Source organism: Hypanus sabinus, chromosome 27 (genome assembly GCF_030144855.1).
Source record: "Hypanus sabinus isolate sHypSab1 chromosome 27, sHypSab1.hap1, whole genome shotgun sequence".
Classification (NCBI taxonomy): Eukaryota; Metazoa; Chordata; class Chondrichthyes; order Myliobatiformes; family Dasyatidae; genus Hypanus; species Hypanus sabinus.
The window spans coordinates 33,646,372-33,667,239 of NC_082732.1; the positions used below are offsets into that span (position 1 = coordinate 33,646,372).

General features: G+C 45.9%; 1 protein-coding gene across 3 annotated transcripts in view; it reads left to right on the top strand.

Moving 5' to 3' along the window:
• The window catches only part of LOC132382201 (multiple epidermal growth factor-like domains protein 6), a 418,396-nt gene extending 397,557 nt beyond the window's left edge, over positions 1-20,839 (top strand). For 2 of the 3 annotated variants that reach the window (XM_059952179.1, XM_059952178.1), the window contains exons 34-38: positions 12,148-12,276; positions 16,185-16,313; positions 17,199-17,327; positions 17,885-18,013; positions 19,766-20,839. In XM_059952179.1, the coding sequence (XP_059808162.1) occupies positions 12,148-12,276; positions 16,185-16,313; positions 17,199-17,327; positions 17,885-18,013; positions 19,766-19,845 (596 nt within the window). In that variant the 3' untranslated portion in view covers positions 19,846-20,839. Of the gene's footprint in view, positions 1-12,147; positions 12,277-12,933; positions 13,007-16,184; positions 16,314-17,198; positions 17,328-17,884; positions 18,014-19,765 lie in introns of those variants that run through there. The other variant, XR_009508228.1, reaches the window with a different exon arrangement.
• Positions 20,840-20,868: the final 29 nt, after the last annotated feature.

Here is a 20,868-nt window from a genome sequence, read left to right on the forward strand (position 1 = left end):
TTGTACCTATGCCCTCTGGTGTTTGCTATTGGTGCCCTGGGAAACAGGTACTGACTATCCACCCTATCTATGCCTCTCATAACCTTGTAGACCTCTATCAAGTCCCCTCTCATTCTTCTACACTCCAAAGAGAAAAGTCCCAGCTCTGCTAACCTTGCTTCATATGACTTTTTCTCCAATCCAGGCAACATCCTGGTAAATCTCCTCTGCACCCTCTTCATAGCTTCCATATCCTTCCTATAATGAGGAGACCAGAATTGAACACGATACTCTAAGTGCGGTCTCACCAGAGATTTGTAGAGTTGCGACATGACCTCTCTACTCTTGAACTCAATCCCCTGTTAATGAAGCCAAGCAACTTCGAGCTCTCCCAAGTCCTTTCTTTAGCTCCTTCCTGGCTACCCTATATTTCTAATAAGCCCTTCCTACTTCCTGCTTCTTATATCTAACATATGCTTCCTTCTTCCTCTTGACGATTTGCCTCACACGTTTCGTCAGCCACGGTTCCCTTTTCCTACCATTTTTTCCTTGCCTCAGTGGGACAAACCTATCCTGAACCCAGCTCAAGTGTTCCCTAAACTTCTCCCACTTCTGTGCTTTCCCCTTCGAACATCTGTTTCCAATTTACTCTCACTAGTTCCTGCCTCATCCCTTCAAAGTTAGCCCTTCCCCAGTTAAGCACTTTACCATTTTGTCTGATTTTATCCCTTTCCATAGCTATAATCTCTGCACTCACATTCTGATTCCCACCCTCTGACAAACTAGTTTAAACCCTCCCCAACAGCTGTATCATACCTGCCCGCCAGAATATTGGTCCCCCTGGGATTCAAGTGCAACACGTCCTTTTTGTACAGGTCACACCTGCCCCAAAAGAGGTCCCAATGATCCAGAAATCTGAATCCCTGCCCCCTGCTCCAATCCCTCAGCCACGCATTTATCCTCCACCTCATTCTATTGCTATTCTGTCGCATGGCACAGGCAGTAATCCCGAGATTACTACCTTTGAGGTCCTGCTTTTCAACTTCCTTCCTAACTCTCTGTAGTCTTCTTTCAGGATCTCTTCCCTTTTCCTACCTATGTCATTGGTACCAATATGTACCACGACCTCTAGCTGTCCTCCCTCCCACCGCAGGATGTCTCGGATGCGATCTGAAACATCCTGGACACTGACACCTGGGAGGCAAGCTACCATCCAAGTTTCTTTCCTGCATCCACAGAATGACCTGTCTGAACCCCTGACTATAGAGTCCCCTATCACTACTGCCTTCGTCTTCCTTTCCCTACCCTTCTGTGCCAGAGGCACAGCCACTGTCGCTTCCCCCAGGTAGGCTATGTCCCCCAACAGTACTCAAACAGGAGTACTTATTGTCAAGGAGTATAGCCACAGGGGTACTCTCTAGTACCTGACTCTTCCCCTTCCCTCTCCTTACTGTGACCCATTTTTCTGTCCTGTGTGGCCCCAGAGTGACCACCTTTTGTATTCATGAATCATAGAAAAATACAGTACACTACAGGACCTTGGAACCGTGACATCATGCTGACCTGTTATGATCAATCTCAACCTTCCCCCACACACAGCCCTCCACTTTTCTGTCAAGCCTATCTAAGAATTAAATGTCTCTAATGCCTCCACCAATACCACTGGCAGTGCAATTCATACACCTGCCACTCTCTGTGCAAAAAAATAAAATACCTCTGGAACCCAATCATCTTATAATTATGCATTCTCACATTAGCCAATTGCAGCTTGGGAAAGATGTCTGTGGCTGTCCATTTGATCTGCGCTTCTTACCATTAAGTCATCAAGTCAAGCTGAGCTCCTTTGCTCCAGCTCACTCAACCTATCTTCATAAGACATGTTGTGTAACCCAGGCAGTATCCTGGCAAATCTCCTCTATACCTCCATTCAGTTCATCTTTTACAATAAACAATAATGTTCTGTTAGCTTTCCTCACTGCTCTCTATGCCTGCACATTTTGCAAACCGTGTACCAGGACCTTAATCCTGTAGTACATCGCAGCTTGGTACAGCAACTACTCTGCCCGTGACACAGCTCAGCAGATCATGAAAACCAGCATCCCCTCTGTCTACACTTCTCCCTGCCTCTGTAAAGCAGCCAGCATAATCAAAGAGCTCACACCACCGTTCCTCCCCCCACCCCCAGCTCCCATCAGGCAGAAAATACAAAAGATCACTTGAGATTCTGTAATCTCTCACCATTTGGATAACACGTTTCTTTGTTTTCTTGCCAAAATGGACAATTTCACACTTCCCACATGATGTTACTCTGAAAGTCTCTGACATGAAGCTGATGACAATTCCTGGAATACTGTACCAAGACAATATAGTAAACAAAAATTGAACTTGAAATGTTGTGATTATGGTTGATCAGAAGTCAAATTTAAATTGAAAGCAATCACTTCTAAAGTTCAAATCACAGAGCTTAAAGGATAGACTGCCTTATCACTTGTAGCATAGAGAAACATAGAAAATCTACAGCGCAATACAGGCCCCTCGGCCCACAAAACTGTGCTGAACATGCCCCTACCTCAGAAATTACTAGGCTTACCCATAGCCCTCCATTTTCCTAAGCTCCATGTACCTATCCAAAAGTTTCTTAAAATACCCTATCGTATCCGCCTCCACCACTGTTGCGGGCAGCCCATTCCACGCACCCACCACTCTCTGAGTAAAAAACTTATCCCTGACATCTCCTCTGTACCTACTCCCCAGCACCTTAAACCTGTGTCCTCTTGTGGCAACCATTTCAGCCAGACCCGTAGGTACCTTCAGGACACTCTGAAAAGGGAGAAAAATGCCTGAGGCGCCATGATCAAGTTATTGTTGGGTGAGACATTACAGGCAGGATATTACTGGACCCTGTGACAAGGGAACTGAGACCTTGTGATCAGCTATTATTAGACTCAAGCTTTAGAAACATAGTAAACCTACAGCACAATACAGGCCCTTCAGCCCACAAAGCTGTGCCAAGCATGTCCTTACCTTAGAAACTACCTAGGGCTTCCCATAGCCCTCTATTTTTCTAAACTCCATGTATCTATTCAGGAGTCTCTTAAAAGACCCTATTGTATCTGCCCCCATCACTGTCGACGGCAGCCCAATCCATGCACTCATCACTCTCTGATTAAAAAACTTACCCCTGACATCTCCTCTGTACCTACTTCCAAGCCCCTTAAAACTGTGCCTTCTCATGTTAGCCATTTCAGCCCTGGGAAAAAGCCTCTGACTATCCACGCGATCAATGCATCTCATCATCTTATACGCCTCTATCAGGTCACCTCTCACCCTCCTTCGCTCCAAGGAGAAAAGGACGAGTTCACTCAACCTATTCTCATAAGGTATGCTCCCCAATCCAGGCAACATCCTTATAAATCTCCTCTGCACCCTTTCTATGGTTTCCACATCCTTCCTGTAGTGAGGCGACCAGAACTGAGCACAGTACTCCAAGTGGGGTCTGACCAGGGTCCTATATAGCTGCAACATTACCTGTCGACTCCTAAATTCAATTCCATGATTGATGAAGGTCAATACACCGTACGCCTTCTTAACCACAGAGTCAACTTGCGCAGCTGCTTTGAGTGTCCTATGAACTTGGACCCCAAGATCCCTCTGATCCTCCACACTGCCAAAAGTCTTACCATTAATACTATATTCTAACATCATATTTGACCTACCAAAATGAAGCACTTCACACTTATCTGGGTTGAATTCCATCTGCCACTTTTCAGCCCAGTTTTGCATCCTATCAATGTCCCTCTGACAGCCCTCCACACTATCCACAACACCTCCAACCTTTGTGTCATCAGCAAACTTACTAACCCATCCCTCCACTTCCTCATCCAGGTCATTTATAAAGATCACAAAGGGTAGGGGTCTCAGACCAGATCCTTGAGGCACCCCACTGGTGATGGAGCTCCATGCAGGATATGACCCATCTGCAACCACTCTTTGCCTTATGTGGGCAAGCCAGTTCTGGATCCACAAGGCAGTGTCCCCTTGGATCCCATGCCTCCTTACTTTCTCAATAAGCCTTCCATGGGGTACCTTATCAAATGCCTTGCTGAAATCCATATACCTACATCTGCTGCTCTTTCTTCATCAATGTATTTTGTCACATCCTCAAAAAATTCAATCAGCTCGTAAGGCAGGACCTACCCTTGACAAAGCCATGCTGTCTAATCATATTATACCTCTCCAAATGTTCATAAATCCTGCCTCTCAGGATCTTCTCCATCAACTTACCAACCACTGAGGTACGAATCACTGGGCTATCAGGGTTTGCAACTCCATTCCACACTTAGTAGAAGCTAGAGGCTGTTGATAGTTTGATCATGGTGTTGAATATTTCTATGAACCCAGTTTAGTCCTTCTTCAGTGTTGAACTTCATCACACTGCTGGCTTTCACGGACAACCACTGTGGCATTGGCTAGTTAGTTGTCCTCCATATTTTGCTGACTAATCATTTGAACCAAAAGGTTCTGTAGCCAAACCTACAAAGTGTCAATGGATGGAACTTTGACTCCACCATGAGACTAAAGAAATCACCAATTTGGTCATCACCAATTTTTACTGATGTACCACAGAAAGCACCTACCTGGCTGCATCGCATCTTCATATGGCAACTGCTCTGCCCGTGACCTCAGCAAATGACAAGGAGTTGTGGGCACAGCTCAGCACATGCTCTCATCCATGAACTCCACCTAAGTACATCATATACATATCCAACATATACACTTCTCACTGCCTCCGTAAGTCAGCCAGCATCTTAATGTTTTAATGAACTAGTGATTTCATTATCTTCTGAAGGACTTGGTGAACTTAACTTCCAGCATGCAGGTAGGGCGCCTTTAAGTTGACAAAGGTATATTGCAACGGCTGAAAGAGAGGGAGGACAGAAGGACTTCTTGCTAGATTGAAACACCGTGGCATGAAATTCTGTCCACCCAGCATCTAGTTAACAAATGTACAGTCATTGGAGGACAAGATCGAGGACCTAATGGCAAGATTGCTGTATCGGAGAGAAATGAGGAATTGCTGAGTTCTGTGTATCATGGAGAGATGGACCACTCTGGACATGCTGGATATTTTGGTAAGATCCAAAGGCTTCTTGAGATTGGACTGCTGATTTGGAGAAAGCAAAACGAGTCAGTGTTTCCTGATAAACTATTTGTGCTACTCGAATGCAGTGGTCTTGTTCACACTTGCTCCCCCAACCTGGAAGATCTGAGGATTAAGTGCTAACTGTTCTCCCTACCAAGACTACGCTATCCAGACTACAATTCACGTAGCGCCATTGGCAGACGTTTAAAAAGTACTCGATATATTGAATATCGTGATTAGCAAACAAAAAAACAGCCTATCCCGACTCCTTTCAAATCATAGTCCTGGATTTTATTCAAGCTTGTTTGAAGTAATCTCTTGTCATCAACATATCACCAGCAGACCAGGGGTCCCAATGCAGTCGACCACTTTTGCACTATGATTAGGAATGCCTTCCGTTCCATGCCCAGGCTATATTTTGGGAAATCTGATGACTTAGCTGTCCCCCTCCTACCTGCAAACTGGCAGAAGCTAAAGAGCAAGGTTCCAGAAACAAGGACAGCAAAGAGGTGGGAGGCTGAGGAGTGGCTATGGGATTGCTTCGAGTTGGTGGACTGGGCCATGTTCAAACACTCAGAGGATCTGAACAAATATGCCACGGTTGTCATGGACTTGATAAAACCAGTCGTAGATGAGTGTGTCCCTGCAAACTCATCCAGGGTCTTCCCTAACCGGAAGCTCGGGATGATTTGCAGTCTGCTGAGGGTCAGATCAGTGGCTTTCAGGTAAAACTCTGCTGTCTGAGTTTAGTTTACACCAAGCCACTAGGTTCCAACATCTTCACTTCTACTCTATACATTTCAGATGTGTATTTAAAAACTCACTTCCAACCAGATTTTGGTCACATACTGTATTCCAATATATTTCTGATATCTAAAGTCGATCTTGCCTCAGACTTCTGAAGCTGGCACTTTTACTGGCTGTTGGGAAAGCCAAAAGGCTGGAAAAACATAAAGAGGTTCTTCAGTCCATGCTATCTATGCCTATGGATACTAATCTCAGTTACTTGCACCAATTCCATCCACCTCTATGCCAGGGGTCCTCAACCTGGAGCCCGCAGATCCCTTGCTTAGTGGTTTTGGTCAATGGCATAAAAATGGTTGGAAATCCCTGCTCTAAACCTTTTCATTTAAGTACCTGTTAAGAGGTAACAGGTATCCTTTGATGTTTCATTATAGATACAGTACTGTGCAAAGTCATATATATGTAGATTAATTGAATTGAATTGACTTTGTTTCTTATATCCTTCACATGGAACCATAGAACATTACAGCACAGAAACTAACCTTTTGGCCCTTCTTGGCTATGCCGAACCATTTTTCTGCCTAGTTCCACTGATCTGCACCTGGCCCATATCTCTCCATACCCCTCTCATCCATGTACCTGTCCAAGTTTTTCTTAAATGTTATAAGTGAGCCCACATTTACAACTTCATCTGGCAGCTCATTCCACGCTCCCACCACTCTCTGTGTGAAGAAGCCCCCCCCCCCCAAAATGTTCCCTTCAAACTTTTCCCCCTTCACCCTTAACCCATGTTCTCTGGTTTTTTTCTCTCTTAGCCTCAGTGGAAAAAGCCTGCTTGCATTCACTCTATCTATACCCATCATAATTTTATACACCTCTATCAAATCTCCCCTCATTCTTCTACAGTCCAGGGAATAAAGTCCTAACCGATTCAACCTTTCTCTGTAACTCAGTTTCTCAAGTCCTGGCAACATCCTTGTAAACCTTCTCTGCACTCTTTCAACCTTATTAATATCCTTCCTGTAATTTGGTAACCAAAACTGCACACAATACTCCAAATTCAGCCTCACCAATGCCTTATACAACCTCACCATAACATTCCAACTCTTATACTCAATACTTTGATTTATAAAGGCCAATGTACCAAAAGCTCTCTTTACTACCCTATCTACCTGTGACGCCACTTTTAGGGAATTTTGTATCTGTATTCCTAGATCCCTCTGTTCTACTGCACTCCTCAGAGCCCTACCATTTACCTTGTATATTTTACCTTGGTTTTTCCTTCCAAAGGGCAATACCTCACACTTCTCTGTATTAAACTCCATCTGCCATTTTTCGGCCCATTTTTCCAGCTGGTCCAGATCCCTTTGCAAGCTTTGAAAACCTTCCTCACTGTCCACTACACCTCCAATCTTTGTAAAATCAGCAAATTGCTGATCCAATTTACCACATTATCATCCAGATCGATATAGATAACAAATAACAATGAACCAAGCACTGATCCCCGTGGCACATCACTAGTCACAGACCTCCACTCAGAGAAGCAATCCTCCACTACCACTCTGGCTTCTCCCGTTGAGCCAATGTCTAATCCAATTTACTACCTCACCCTGTAGAGCTAGTGAATGAATTTTCCTAACTAACCTCCCATGCAGGACTTTGTCAAAGGCCTTACTGGTCCATGTAGACAACATCCACATTCCCTTCATCCACTTTCCTTGTAACCTCCTCGAAAAACTGTAATAGATTTGTTAAACATGACCTACTACGCACAAAGCCGTGTGAACTCTCCATAAGTCCCTGTCTATCTAAATACTTGTAGACCCTATTTCTTAGTACTCCTTCCAATAATTTACCTACTACCGATGTCAAATTTACCAGCCTATAATTTCCTGGATTACTTTTAGAGCCTTTTTTAAACAACAGAAGAACATGAGCTATCCTCCAATCCTCTGGCACCTCACCTGTAGATACCGACATTTTAAATATATCTGCCAGGGTCCCTGCAATTCCAACACTAGTCTCCTTCAAGGTTCGAGGGAATACCCTGTCAGGGCCTGGGGATTTATCTACTCTGATTTGCCTCAAGATAGCAAGCAGCTCCTCCTCTTCAATCTGTATAGGTTCCATGACCTCACCACTTATTTGCCTCATTTCCATTGACTCCGTGCCAGTTTTCTTAGTAAATACAGACGCAAAAAACCCGTTTAAGATCTCCCCCATTTCTTTTGGTTCCATACATAGCCGACCACTCTGATCTTAAAGAGGACCAATTTTATCCCTTACTATACCTGTAGAAGCTCTTTGGATTATCCTTCACCTTGACTGCCAAAGTTATCTCATGCCTTCTTTTAGCCCTCCTGATTTCTTTCTTAAGTATTTTTTTGCACTTTTTCTCAAAGTACCTTATTTGCCTCATTTCCTATACATGTCATACATTTCTCTCTTCTTCTTTATCAGAGTTCCAATATCGCTCGAGAACCAAGGTTCCTTATTCCTATTCACTTTGTCTTTAAACCAGACAGGAACATACAAACTCTGCACTCTCAAAATTTCTCCTTTGAAGGCCTCCCACCTACCAATCACATCCTTGCCAGAGAACAACCTGTCCCAATCCACACTTTTTAGATCATTTCTCCTTTCTTCAAATTTGGCCTTTTTCCAGTTTAGAACCTCAACCCGAGGACCAGATCTATCTTTATCCATGATCAAGTTGAAACTAATGGTGTTATGATCACTGGAACCAAAGTGTTCCCCTACACACACTTTTGTCACCTGTCCTAACTCATTTCCTAATAGGAGATCTAATATTGCATCATCTCTAGTCGGTACTTCTATATATTAATTTAGAAAACTTTCCTGTACACATTTTACAAACTTTAACCGGTCTAGACCTTTAACAGTATGGGAGTCCCAATCAATATTTGGAAAATTAAAATCCCCTATCACAACTTTATGTTTCCTGCAGTTGTCTGCTATCTCTCTGCAGATTTGCTCCTCCAATTTTCACTGACTATTGGGTGGTCTATAATACAACCCCATTAATGTGGTCATACCTTTCCTGTTTCTCAGCTTCACCCATATGGCCTCGGTAGACAAGCCCTCTAATCACTGCTGTAACATTATCCCTGACTAGCAATGCCACCGCCCCCCCCCCCCCCCAGCCTTCATCCCTCTGCCTCTATCACGTCTGAAACATCTGAACCCTGGAACATTAAGCTGCCAATCCTGCCCCTCCTGTAGCCAAGTTTCACTAATGGCTACAATGTCATAATTCCACATGTCAATCCACGCCCTCAGCTCGTCAGCTCCTCGCATTGAAATAGACACACCTCAGAAGATTATTACCACCACACACAACCCTTCTATTTGTGACTTTGCATAAAACTTTAACATTTATTTTCACCCCCACTCCACTATCTACTCTAGCACTCTGGTTCCCATCCCCCTTCAAATCTAGTTTAACCCCACCCCCCAACAGCACTAACAAACCTCCCTGCAAGGATATTGGTCTCCCTGTAGTTCATGTGTAACCCGTCTCTTGCCCCAGAAGAGGTCCCAATGATCCTGAAATCTGAAACCCTGCCCCCTACACCAGTTCCTCGACCACGTGTTCATCCTCCAGAGCATCCTACTCTTACCCTCACTGGCACGTGGCACAGGTAGCAATCCTGAGATTACCACCCTCGAGGTCCTGCTTTTTAACTTCCTACCAAGCTCTCTATACTCACTCTTCAGGACCTCCTCACTCTTTCTTCCTACGTCATTGGTACCGATGTGTACCGTGACATCTGGCTGCTGACCCTCCCATTTCAGAATGCTGTGCACGCGATCAGAGACATCCCTGACCCTGGCACCCGGGAGGCAACAAACCATCTGGGAGTCTCTGTCACAACCACAGAACCTCCTGTCTGTACCTCTAACTATTGAGTCCCCTATCACTACCGCTCTCCTCTTTTTCCCCCCTCCCTTCTGCACTGCAGAACCAGACTCAGTGCCAGAGATCCGGCTGCCACAGCTTGTCCCAGGTAAGTCATCACCCCCCCAACAGTATCCAAGTCAGTATACTTGTTGTTGAGGGGAATAGCCACAGGGGAGCCCTGTTCTGCCTGCCCTTTCCCTTTCCCTCGCCTGACGGTAACCCAATTACCTGTGCGCTGCTCCTTTGGCGTAACTACCTCCCTGTAGCTACTACTATAAACTCCTCATTCTCCCAAATGATCCGGAGGTCATCCAGCTCCTGCCCCAGTTCCCTAACATAAGCGAGGAGTAAAAATCTTTACGTTACGTCTCTATCTAAATGTGCAATGTGATATTTATAGCAACTTATAATAAATAGTGCATACAACAGGACAGTCAATATAACATAGAAATACAGTTGTGTCAGTGTGAGTTAATCAGTCTGATGGCCTGGTGGAAGAAGCTGTTGGTCCTGGCTTTTATGCTGCGGTACCATTTCCCGGATGGTAGCAGCTGGAACAGTTTCTGGTTGGGGTGACCTGGGTCCCCAGTGATCCTTAGGGCCCTTTTTTTACACCTGTCTTTGTAAATTTCCTGAATAGTAGGAAGTTCACAACTACAGATGCGCTGGGCTGTCCACACCACTCTCTGCGGAGTCCTGCGATTGAGAGAGGTACAGTTCCCGTACCAGGGAGCGATACAACCAGTCAGGGTGCTCTCAACTGTGCCCCTGTAGTAGCTTCTTAGGATCTGGGGGCCCACACCAAACTTCTTCAACTGTCTGAGGTGAAAGAGGTGCTGTTGTGCCTTTTTCACCACACAGCTGGTGTGTACAGACCACGTGAGATCCTCAGTGATGTGGATGCTGAGGAACTTAAAGCTGTTCACCCTCTCAACCCCAGATCCATTGATGTCAATAGGAACTAGCCTATAATCCACAACCAGCTCCTTAGTTTTTGTGACATTGAGGGAGAGGTTGTTTTCTTGACATCATTGTGTCAAGGTGATGACTTCTCTGTAGGCTGCCTCATTATTATTTGAGATTAGGCCAATCAGTGTAGTGTTATCAGCAAATTTAATTAGCAGATTGGAGCTGTGGGTGGTGCCACAGTCATGGGTATACAGAGAGTAAAGGAGGTTGGCTTAGTACATAGCCCCAAGGGGGAGGGAGGGAAGAGAGAGAGACTTTTGCACAGTAAATAGTAATTTTATGTTTTGTACTGCACTGGTGCCAACAAGAATCATGACATATATGATTGATGATAAACCTGATTCTGATATGGATCTCTATTGTAGATTCAGTGTGGGAAGCGGGGGCAGGGAGAGGGGAATCATGAATGGGAAAGGGAAGGGAGTGGGAAGCACCAGAGAGACAATCTGCAATGATCAATGAACTGATGTTTGGAATCAAATGACCTCGCCTGGTGTCTCAGCACTGGGTGCGTCTGCACCCACGCCACAGCCCACCCCAGAACTCCTCCCCTGCTACCTGTCCCACCCCCCTCTATGAGCTCCACCCTCGCCATTCCCAACATCCTTTGCTCCCGCCAGATTTATAAACTCGCTCTCCGCTCCACGCTCCTGTTTTCTTGCCTTCAAAATATGAACATTGGGGGCATGAGGAGACCATATTGATAACAGTGTGGCCTTTCAGAGTGATCTGACCCTCCTGTTGTAGCTAACTCACCAGCAAGCAAAAACAGCACATTATAAAGTCACTCGGCCACGCAGTTTTTTAGTTACTTTGAGAGAATATTCTGCTACACTCCGCAGATGTTACGTTTACCATCTCTTCTTCAGCAACTTCATTCTTGTTTCAACAGAAACTTTACAACTGTGCAGACCTGGGAGATTGAACATCACCCCCAAAGGCAGCCAGCAGTCTGAGGATCAAGTTACCAAACAGTTGGAAAGGGCTTTTTCCATTTTCCTTGGACTGTAACCAGCTCTCAGTCAGTGAGCTATGGTAATGGCAGGGGGTGGGGGTGCACAGAGCACTGATTAAGGACACGAGGATTGGAACAGGCGTGGATGAGGGTATTCCACGTATTATGTCATTCCTTCCTTCCCTCAACTCAAGCTGTGGAATTTACTGTAGTTTTCAAGTTCCCCTTTCTGTGGCTTTGATATAGTCAGAACATCCCCCACGTTGTGGTTTTTTTAACCACCAATACCCACTTTTGCTTTTCATTATCCTTCCTCCTGACGTTCATTCACTTACAGACCTTCTCTTTATTTCCCTCTCGCCACCATTAACCCCTACCAATCCCTTCCTCCGGCTTGACGATAAACTCTGTGGTCATGGTCTTTCTGTTTTCCAGAGTGTCCCCTCGGGAAGTTCGGTGCGAACTGCCAGTTGGACTGTGCCTGCCACACCAATGCGAGCTGTGAGCGAGTTACCGGGCACTGCCACTGCCCGAGAGGCTATTATGGGCGATCCTGTGAGCACGGTAGGTTGGTTAATTTTATTTATTGGGATACAGCACAGAGAAGGCCTTTCCAGCAATTTGTGGCGAACTGCCCAGGAACCCCTGATTTAATCCCCTAGCCTAATCATGGGTCAATTTACAATGATTAATCAGCCTACCCGCCTGTGTCTCTTTGGACTGTGGAAGAAAACCGGATACGTACAAACTCCTTACAGGCAGCGGCGGGAATTGAACCCAGGTCGCTAGTACTGTAAAGTGTTGTGCCAGCCACGATGCTGTGGCGCTGAGCCACCTCCTACCTCCAAGGAGATGCTGGGCGTTGTGGATGGTTTCAGTCCAGCTGCCAGAGACGTGGTCATCGCCAGCAAAGCCAGTATTGGCGGCCCATCCCTTCGTTGCCTGTGAACGTTCTCCATCTTAAACACTGCAAACTTAAGTGGATGTTAGGCTGCTTCAGGGGGGAGAATGGAGACAGAAAAATCTGTGACAAGTGACGAGTCTGCCCTCCCCATCTCCCTGTAATATCAGATTCCATCATCTGCAACCGTATGTCACCTCCCAGCCTCCACCCCCCTCTCTATATCCCCGCCTTACCTGGGTTCAACTATCACTTGCCAGCTTTTGGTCCATCCCTTCCCTTTACCTTTTCATACTGATTATCTCCCTTCTGTATTTCAGTCTAGGAGAAAAGGTTTCCCACCTGAAACACTGAGCAACCCACACAAAATGCTGGAGGAACGCAGCAGGCCAGGTAGCATCAATGGAAAAGCATACAGTCGACGTTTCGGGCCGAGACCCTTTGGCAGGACTGAAACACTGACTGCCCATTTCCTTCCACGCATTTTGCCTGATCAGCGGAGTAGTTCGTTGTCCCAAACTCCATTAATCACTTATCTATTTGGTTTGATTAATTATAATGTTGGAGGAATCTGCAGCACCGGGAGGAAACCCACCTCTGCTGCCTTGTGGCTAGACCCACCCGGAAGAAAAACCAGGAGCTGAGGACCCTGAGGCAGTCCTGTGTTGAAGTCGATGATGACATGTAACTCCTGTAATGCTGCTGGTGCCAAACTGTACCAGTCTCTGCTTTTCTTTTAGATTTATCAGCTGTGTAGAGAGGGGAGCTTGCTGCATGGGCAATACTCTCCATATCGTACAGCTCTGGCCTGCGTATCATGTAGTCAGCTGGCAGCAACACCCACGGTCTGCCCCATTCAACGGAGGGCCTCAGGAGGAAACCCACATAGTCAAGAGGGAGAGCGGGCAAACTCCACAGCTACAGCACCAGAGACGACTACTGCTCTCTCAGCTGTGCCACTGTGAAGTTCAAAGGGAATTGCAATAATTCCTTAACCAGGAAAAGTGTTCAACAGAATGAAGGTGTTAGGGACCTGGGCAGGATTGTGGATCTTTTGGAATAGAGGTCTTGCATTTCCCAGGCACTGTAGCGCTATTCAGTGTACTACAGCGCCACCTGCTGCTGGGATTCAACATCAGGGGCTTCACCTTCGACAATCACATTTACATTTGTTGTTCCGTCTGTATTATCCAGATATCCGACAATAGATGAAATATTTTTTTTTTGTCATAGATCCTGTACCTCAGCTCAGAATTCAGACGTGGGTAGAAAGCTACAGGAAATACACAGTATAACATCGGCCTTTTTAAGCCAAATGGTCTTTACCAGTGTGAATGCTCTTTTATGTACAATCCATCTGACCTGCACAGAGCTCACGTGGTCAACAGATTCTCCTTAAATAAAGATGTAAATTTGACTTAATGGGTTGAGACCTTTCTCTGGAAGACCAGATTGACTGTTAAGGGTACATTCTGTATCAATCTTACCTCTGGTTTTGGGTTCCTGCAGTAGAAACATCTCATCTACCCCATCGGGTTGTTGTTATTCCTCTCCACGCCTTGACGTTCTTTGGGCGGCAACCTTGCCATTTCTTTAGCATTTGTTTTTTTTAAATGAGGCTGATTTGCTAGCTGGATGCTCAACCCAGCAGAGATGGCAAGCGTGCGGGCCCCTGAAGTCCAGTGCTGATGTCACCACACCACCAGCTGGCTAAACCCCATCAAGTGCTTTCCCCGTTTTAAAGGAGTCCACTGTGACATTTCTGGTCCTCTTTGCCGCAGGGAAATAAACCTCTCAATCTGATGCTCAAGTTCCTTGGTATACACACCACCAAAGATCTCACCTGGACTATGTGGCAAAAGAGCACAACAGCGTCTCTTCCACCTCAGGTAACTGAAGAAGTTCGGCAGAAGCCCTCAGATCCTCAAGACCATCTACAGAGAGAACATCCTGACTGGCTGCATCACTACCTGGTACAGGACCTGAACCAACATTGATTGCTGGGCACTACAGAGAGTGGTACAGACAGCCCAGCATATCTGTAGATGTGAACCTCTCTCCATTGAGGACATTTACAGCAGCGGGTGCATAAAGAAGGCCTGGAAGATCATCAGGGACACCAGTCATCCCAACCATAAACTGTTTCAGCAGCTTCCATCTGGCAAATGGTGCTGCAGCATTAAAGACAGGACCAACAGGCAACCGGACGGCTTCTTTCTAAAAGCCATTAGACTTATAAATTCACATGTCTGTACATTGCTACGGAGTCATAACGCAAAGATTTTTACTCCCTCACATTGTGGATGGATGTAAGATTTAAATAAATCCGAATTCATAACCTGAAGGAGAATATGGCCTTTCAGCTTCCTATAAAATGCTCACATATTATGTTGAAATATTGTGAGGAATGTCAATTATAGCGTTGTTTTCCTTTTCTAAGATTGAACCAATGTGACCTCGTATGATTCTCATCAATCATTAACACCGGAAGGTTGCCTTTGAGATACTTGAAGCTGTGCAAGAGTGTTGGATAAAACAGGAAGCAAATTTTATTCTGATTTGGAGACATTAGTGAAAAGCTCAGACTGTGATGTAGGGTCACTCTAGGGAGGAGGACAGCAAACATACCAGACCCGGGGGAGGGCAAAGTGCTAAGGAAAGTGTTAAGAGTGAGAGATGTCAACTTCCTTTCAGTCTCCAGTAATCAAGATAGCTTTCTCTTTCTCAAACTACTCTTAACGTTAGTAGAGTTGAAACCAGACTGAAGATCTCAAGACAAGAAGACAGCTGCCAGGCCGTACAGCTGGGGTCATAGGGAAGTTCCTGCCAGTACTGGCTGGTGCACAGAATCCCGGTAGAACACTTACAATGATCTATGCAACTTAATTGTTTGTCTTGATTGTCTTTGGACACTGTTTACCAGCTATAAAAATATTAGAGCCGGGGAGAGGTGGTGGATGACGGTGCAACACCAAGATCCCCTCCCCCAGTCCACGTAAGATACCAATGTGGCCAGGACACGCTTAAAGAAAGGTCAACCTTATTTGTCACAGGTATATCAGAAAATAGTGTTTACATTGTTTGCATCAACAACCAACACACATGCGCTGGGAGCGACCCACAAGGTCGCCATGCTCCCAGCTCAAATGTAGGATGCCCACAGCTTACTAACCCTGACTTAGAATGTGGGAGCAAACGGGAGAAAGAATAAAAAAACTTAAAGTCGCAGGAATTTAATCCTGATCTGACACTTGACGCAGGAAAGCGATGTGCTAACTGCTCTGCTTCGCGCTCTACCTATAGAAAGGATTAGTAGGGCCAAATCCTTTTTGTTCCTAATAGCAGATGCAAGAACGTTAGCAGTACAGTATAAGCAAACGGAGGCCATTCAGTCCATTGTGGCTGCTGTTCCATTCAAGGTGATCATGGCTGATCTACTTCAGCTCCACCTTCCTGTACTAACCTTACATCCCCTCATTCTCTATAATTTTGAAAATGTGTTCATGGGCTCTGGGCCATGGGCAGAACTCTGGTGGAAGTTATTGATGGCGACTTTTATGTTTGTTCACAGTCTGCCCACCTGGATTTCACGGATTGAACTGCCAGCACCCGTGTGACTGTAGAAACGGCGCGTCCTGTGACCCTGTGACTGGCCGGTGTTTGTGCTCAGCTGGTTACCACGGAGAGCACTGTGACGCAGGTAATGGGCAAAACACTCAGCCACGCAAACACGCCAGTCTGTCACGAGGTTAACCTCCAGCATTTTCCTGGTACCCATTTTCAGCTGGGTGGAGTGGAGCAATGTGTGGTTAAGTACCTTGCTCAAGGACACAACACACTGCCTCGGCTGGGGCTCGAACTAACAACCTTCAGATTGCTAGTCCCAATGCCTTTACCACTTGGCCATGCACCACACTCATCAAGTTTAGGAGCCAGGCAATTCATGGCATTAGCACATTTTCCCTGAGTCCATACCCCAAGAACATAGAATGGCCAATGTCAACATCCTCAGGTATTTTCCCCCTCTCGTTGACATGTCTGTGGTGTGGAACCATTGCTCCATTAATTGGGGTAGTACTTTCCTTTCAGCCCACAATGTTGATGCCAACCATCGCATCCATTAATACAAATGCAACTTCCAAGGTCCTGATCCACAGCCTTGGCGATTAAAGTGTTTATCTGGATACTTATTAAACATTGGGACAGTAATGATCGCCACCATCTTCTCAGGAAGAACGATCCATATTGCCCCCATCCTCTAGGTGAAAGCATTTTTCCTTAAACCCTTTTTAATTTTCTTATCATTCTTCAGCTTACGCTCTCTGGATTTTGACAGATCCATTAAGGGGATGAATTTCCTACAATCTAGTCTATCCATACCTCATAATCTTACATGTCAGGCCTCACTTCACCCTCCCCCCACTCCAATGAAAATAAGCCCAGCTTTTCTGCCCTATCCTCATTACCGAAGGTTATGTTTGCCCTCAAGGACTGTGGAATTGCACCATCTACCCTACATTAACCAGGACCATTGATCGATTGTTCCATATGGGCCTCAGCTTTCTTTCTCTTTGGCCCCCTGCAGAATGTGAGCGGGGACAATACGGAGACCATTGTCAGCAGCTGTGTGATTGCGAAGACGGGGCTCCTTGTGAACCTGCAACCGGATTGTGCCTTTGTCCCCCAGGGAAAACAGGCACCAGGTGTGACATTGGTGAGTGTTGTACAATTACTCCTTTCCTTCTATGCTCTGTTTCTAAACTCACATATTCCAGCGTTTTCCTAATCAAACAACCGCCTCCCACCCTCAGTGAAATCGAGAGTATGCTAAAGCTCCAGCTCCCACCCATCCACATGCTCTCTAGTCCAGTAACAGCTCACGTAATCCTCTTGTCCTAAGCCTGCAATCTCTGTGGCATGCCTGCGTATCCTCACAACTTCCTCCAATTCTGTAACTTTCCAAGACCTTTAGCGTTCAGGTCCTAAACTCAGAAATGTACAAAGTTTCTCATGATTTACAAATATCTCAGTTAAGTATTTTCTGGCTGTTCCAATGTTAGAGGGAAACATTGCAGCATCTCAAATCAGCCCTTACAAACAGACACTGATGGCTACGCAGTGCCTGAACGTGAGGCAGAGCTCAAACTACCTGCTTTCTTCTTATTGATCAGACAGAGCTTTACAGGAGGCAGTTATCAGGGTTCATTCTTAAGAGGTTGAAGCTCCAGCAAAGGGCACAATTTATGAGTAATGGCATCTCCTTCCCTTCAGATTGCCAAGCCAATCGCTACGGACCTAACTGCTCCTTAAGCTGTGACTGCTCCAATAACGCTCACTGCGACCCTCGGAATGGACACTGTACTTGCCTGGATGGCTGGATTGGGCCCACCTGCAAGGAAGGTGAGGAGAGGTGTTCCACATCATTGCTGAAATCAGAGGGTTTGGAGCTCATCTGGGAGGCCCTGTGGGATAAAGGGACACGGGAGAGGTGTTCATGGTCGGATTCACTCTTGTCCCTGCTTGTAAGTCATTAGCTCAGACCTGGTCAGCTCGCTACACGGTCAATCTGCGCCTGGTGGCTTCAATTCCAAATTTTCCCAAGGACTCTGCATTTTCCTTAAGGTAGGAGTTCCAGATTTCCATTAACCTGTGTCCCAAAACCTGAAGTGACTGTGAAGTCAACTCAATGTGCCTCCTACTCCTGTACTCCACCCATTCCCATTTCTCATGGGACAAGAGATGGTTCCTCATCAGTTCCTCCACCCATAGTCACTTTGAGGACAGGACGTCAAGGACCACATTGTCACCATCCCCTCTGGCCTTCTCAAGTGGTGCTCCTCAGACAATAAATCCATCGTACTGGTCCCAGCCACCTTCTGAGCTCCAGTAACGAACACTGACTGATGACAGAACCCTGTCAGGATCTGCGAATATCAATTTAGCTAAAGAATCCCCCCCCCCCCCCCCCCGATGGACTCTCCTCACAGCCACAATTCAGGAGTGTCCCATTCAGATGTACAGCACCCTTCAGAAATCAGCAATGCAGAGCAGTCACGGAGGAACTCGGCAAGTCACAGAGCATCTGTGGAGAGGAATAAACAGCTTTGGGCTGAGACCCTTCATCTGCAGCATCTCACCTTACTGAGTAGTCATTGTATTTTTTCTTTGAGGGGGTTGGTGCACGGAGTGAGGTTTCTGTTCCGCTTTAGAATCTTGAACACACACTCGTTGGAAGAGGAGGGGGGAATACAGCATGTCTGGAGTGGCGGTGGGGGGGACATCACATGGTCAGCAGCCACCTGTCCCATGGTGAAAACACTGGGCTGCACCCCAGGAATAGTGGTGGAATTTTCCTGGCATTACCTGTGAATGCATGCTGTCCTTAGTGACCACTTGGTTTTCCCTGGATCCTTGTTCCCTCTCACAATCCGGAGGAGTGCCCACTTACTTACTGTCTGTTACGCCACTGGCATTTAGGGCAGCAATGAAGGTCCTCCATCTCTGTCTGTCCACTTCATCGCACACAGAAGTAGAAGGATTCTTCATTGCTGTTTCTGTTGTTTGACCAGTCAAGGTCAATCAACCTTCAGCCTTGAGCTGAACCCCCCAACTTGGAGGACCAGTGGGCCACCCGTAGTCTGGGCTCTACCCTTTGACCTATTTAGCATGAGTGACTCTCCCAAGAGCCAAAGCATGAGGCCATGACTCTAGCCAATGTAGCTGTCTGGGTCATTGAGGCACACAAGCCTCCAAACCCTCCAACAAGGTTGCGGTCTTCTTGTGGTGCTTATTTGTGGGTTAATTGGATGCTGTAACGCAGGAAAATCACAAGCCAGTTAATTGGCAGTGGGATTATGAGAGCCAGAAAGGGCTCAGTGGGCTGAATAGTCTCCACTAGAATGGGAGAGAATGTGAATATTTTGCAACGTACACTCAAAATGCTGGAGGAACTCAGTAGGTCAGGCAACGGCCATGGAGAGGAATAACTAGTCAACATTCTGAGCCAAAGAGTCTTGCGTAAACATTGACTGTTCCTGACTATAGATGCTGCCTGACCTGCTGAGTTCCTCCAGCATTTTGTACGAGTTGCTCTGGATTTCCAGCATCTGCAGACTCTCTGGTGTTTATGAAACTTGTGCTGTCTGCTTTCAGGAGGGCCTCCAAAACCACCTCATCACCTGCAGGACGTGGCCCACAGGAACGTGGTATCAGACACCAGCTCAGGGCTGTAGTCACCTTAGCAAGTTCAAAGGCAGCTGTCAAGGAGACTGCTTCTCAAAGTACACCCTGCCTGAAGACAGACAGCACTGAAAGCAGAATTATGGGACTGTACGTTTGGAGAATTGGGCACGAATCCCACCATCTTTCAGACCATTTGGCTAATTTTAAAAAAAACATGGATTTGCGGACGGATTTTCGGATCCAGCCTCACCTTGTGGTCCAGGCGAAAAGGAGGTGTTGGAACCCCTGGCTTTCCCATCTCCTTGGAACTCTGAACGATGAACTTTAGGCTAATGGAAATATTCTTGATACCTTAAAGACCTTTCTTCTACTATAATATACAATATATATAATTTTATTTTTATAAATTAAATCCCAGATCACTGGGATTATTAGGACTACAGGTTGGTTTCAATCCTGGCACAACTTTAACTGACCGAGGAAGTGATTAAACATCGTACCTCAAATTTGCCATCCAGTGTTGGTTAGAGGGTGGCTTTTCCACTTCGGTGGGAAGTTTGCACACTGACATCAAGACTTTGCAATCACTACAAGGCAGCAGGGAAGCAGGTGCTCTGTAATGGATGAAGCTGCCTGCCCGTCTGGAAACAACGAACATTGGCATCTGCAGAGACTCAATTAGCAGGGTGAATGGAATGTGACCGTGTTGAGAGAACATGCCTCTGACATTCAGGGACCCAGCAATTGCCACTACAATCTGTTCAAGACCAGTTCTACCTTCAGTATCTGTTAGGCATATTAACTCTCAGCCAATGCTTCCCCTTGTTTCATTAACCAGCTCAGAGCAGTCCACAGGAAGGTTGTGACAACACAAGTCAAGCTGAACTATCATAGAATCCTCAATAAACCCGTCAAAAGGCAGAACAGCAAATTATTATGAGGCCTTTCTCCCTCCATGTTGGTTGTATCTTTAAAGTCCTTAAATTTTGTACAAATTTACAACTTCTCCATTCCCTATACGGAAATAAAAATTCTGCCTTCAATTCCTTCCTTTCCAAGGATCACAACACAGC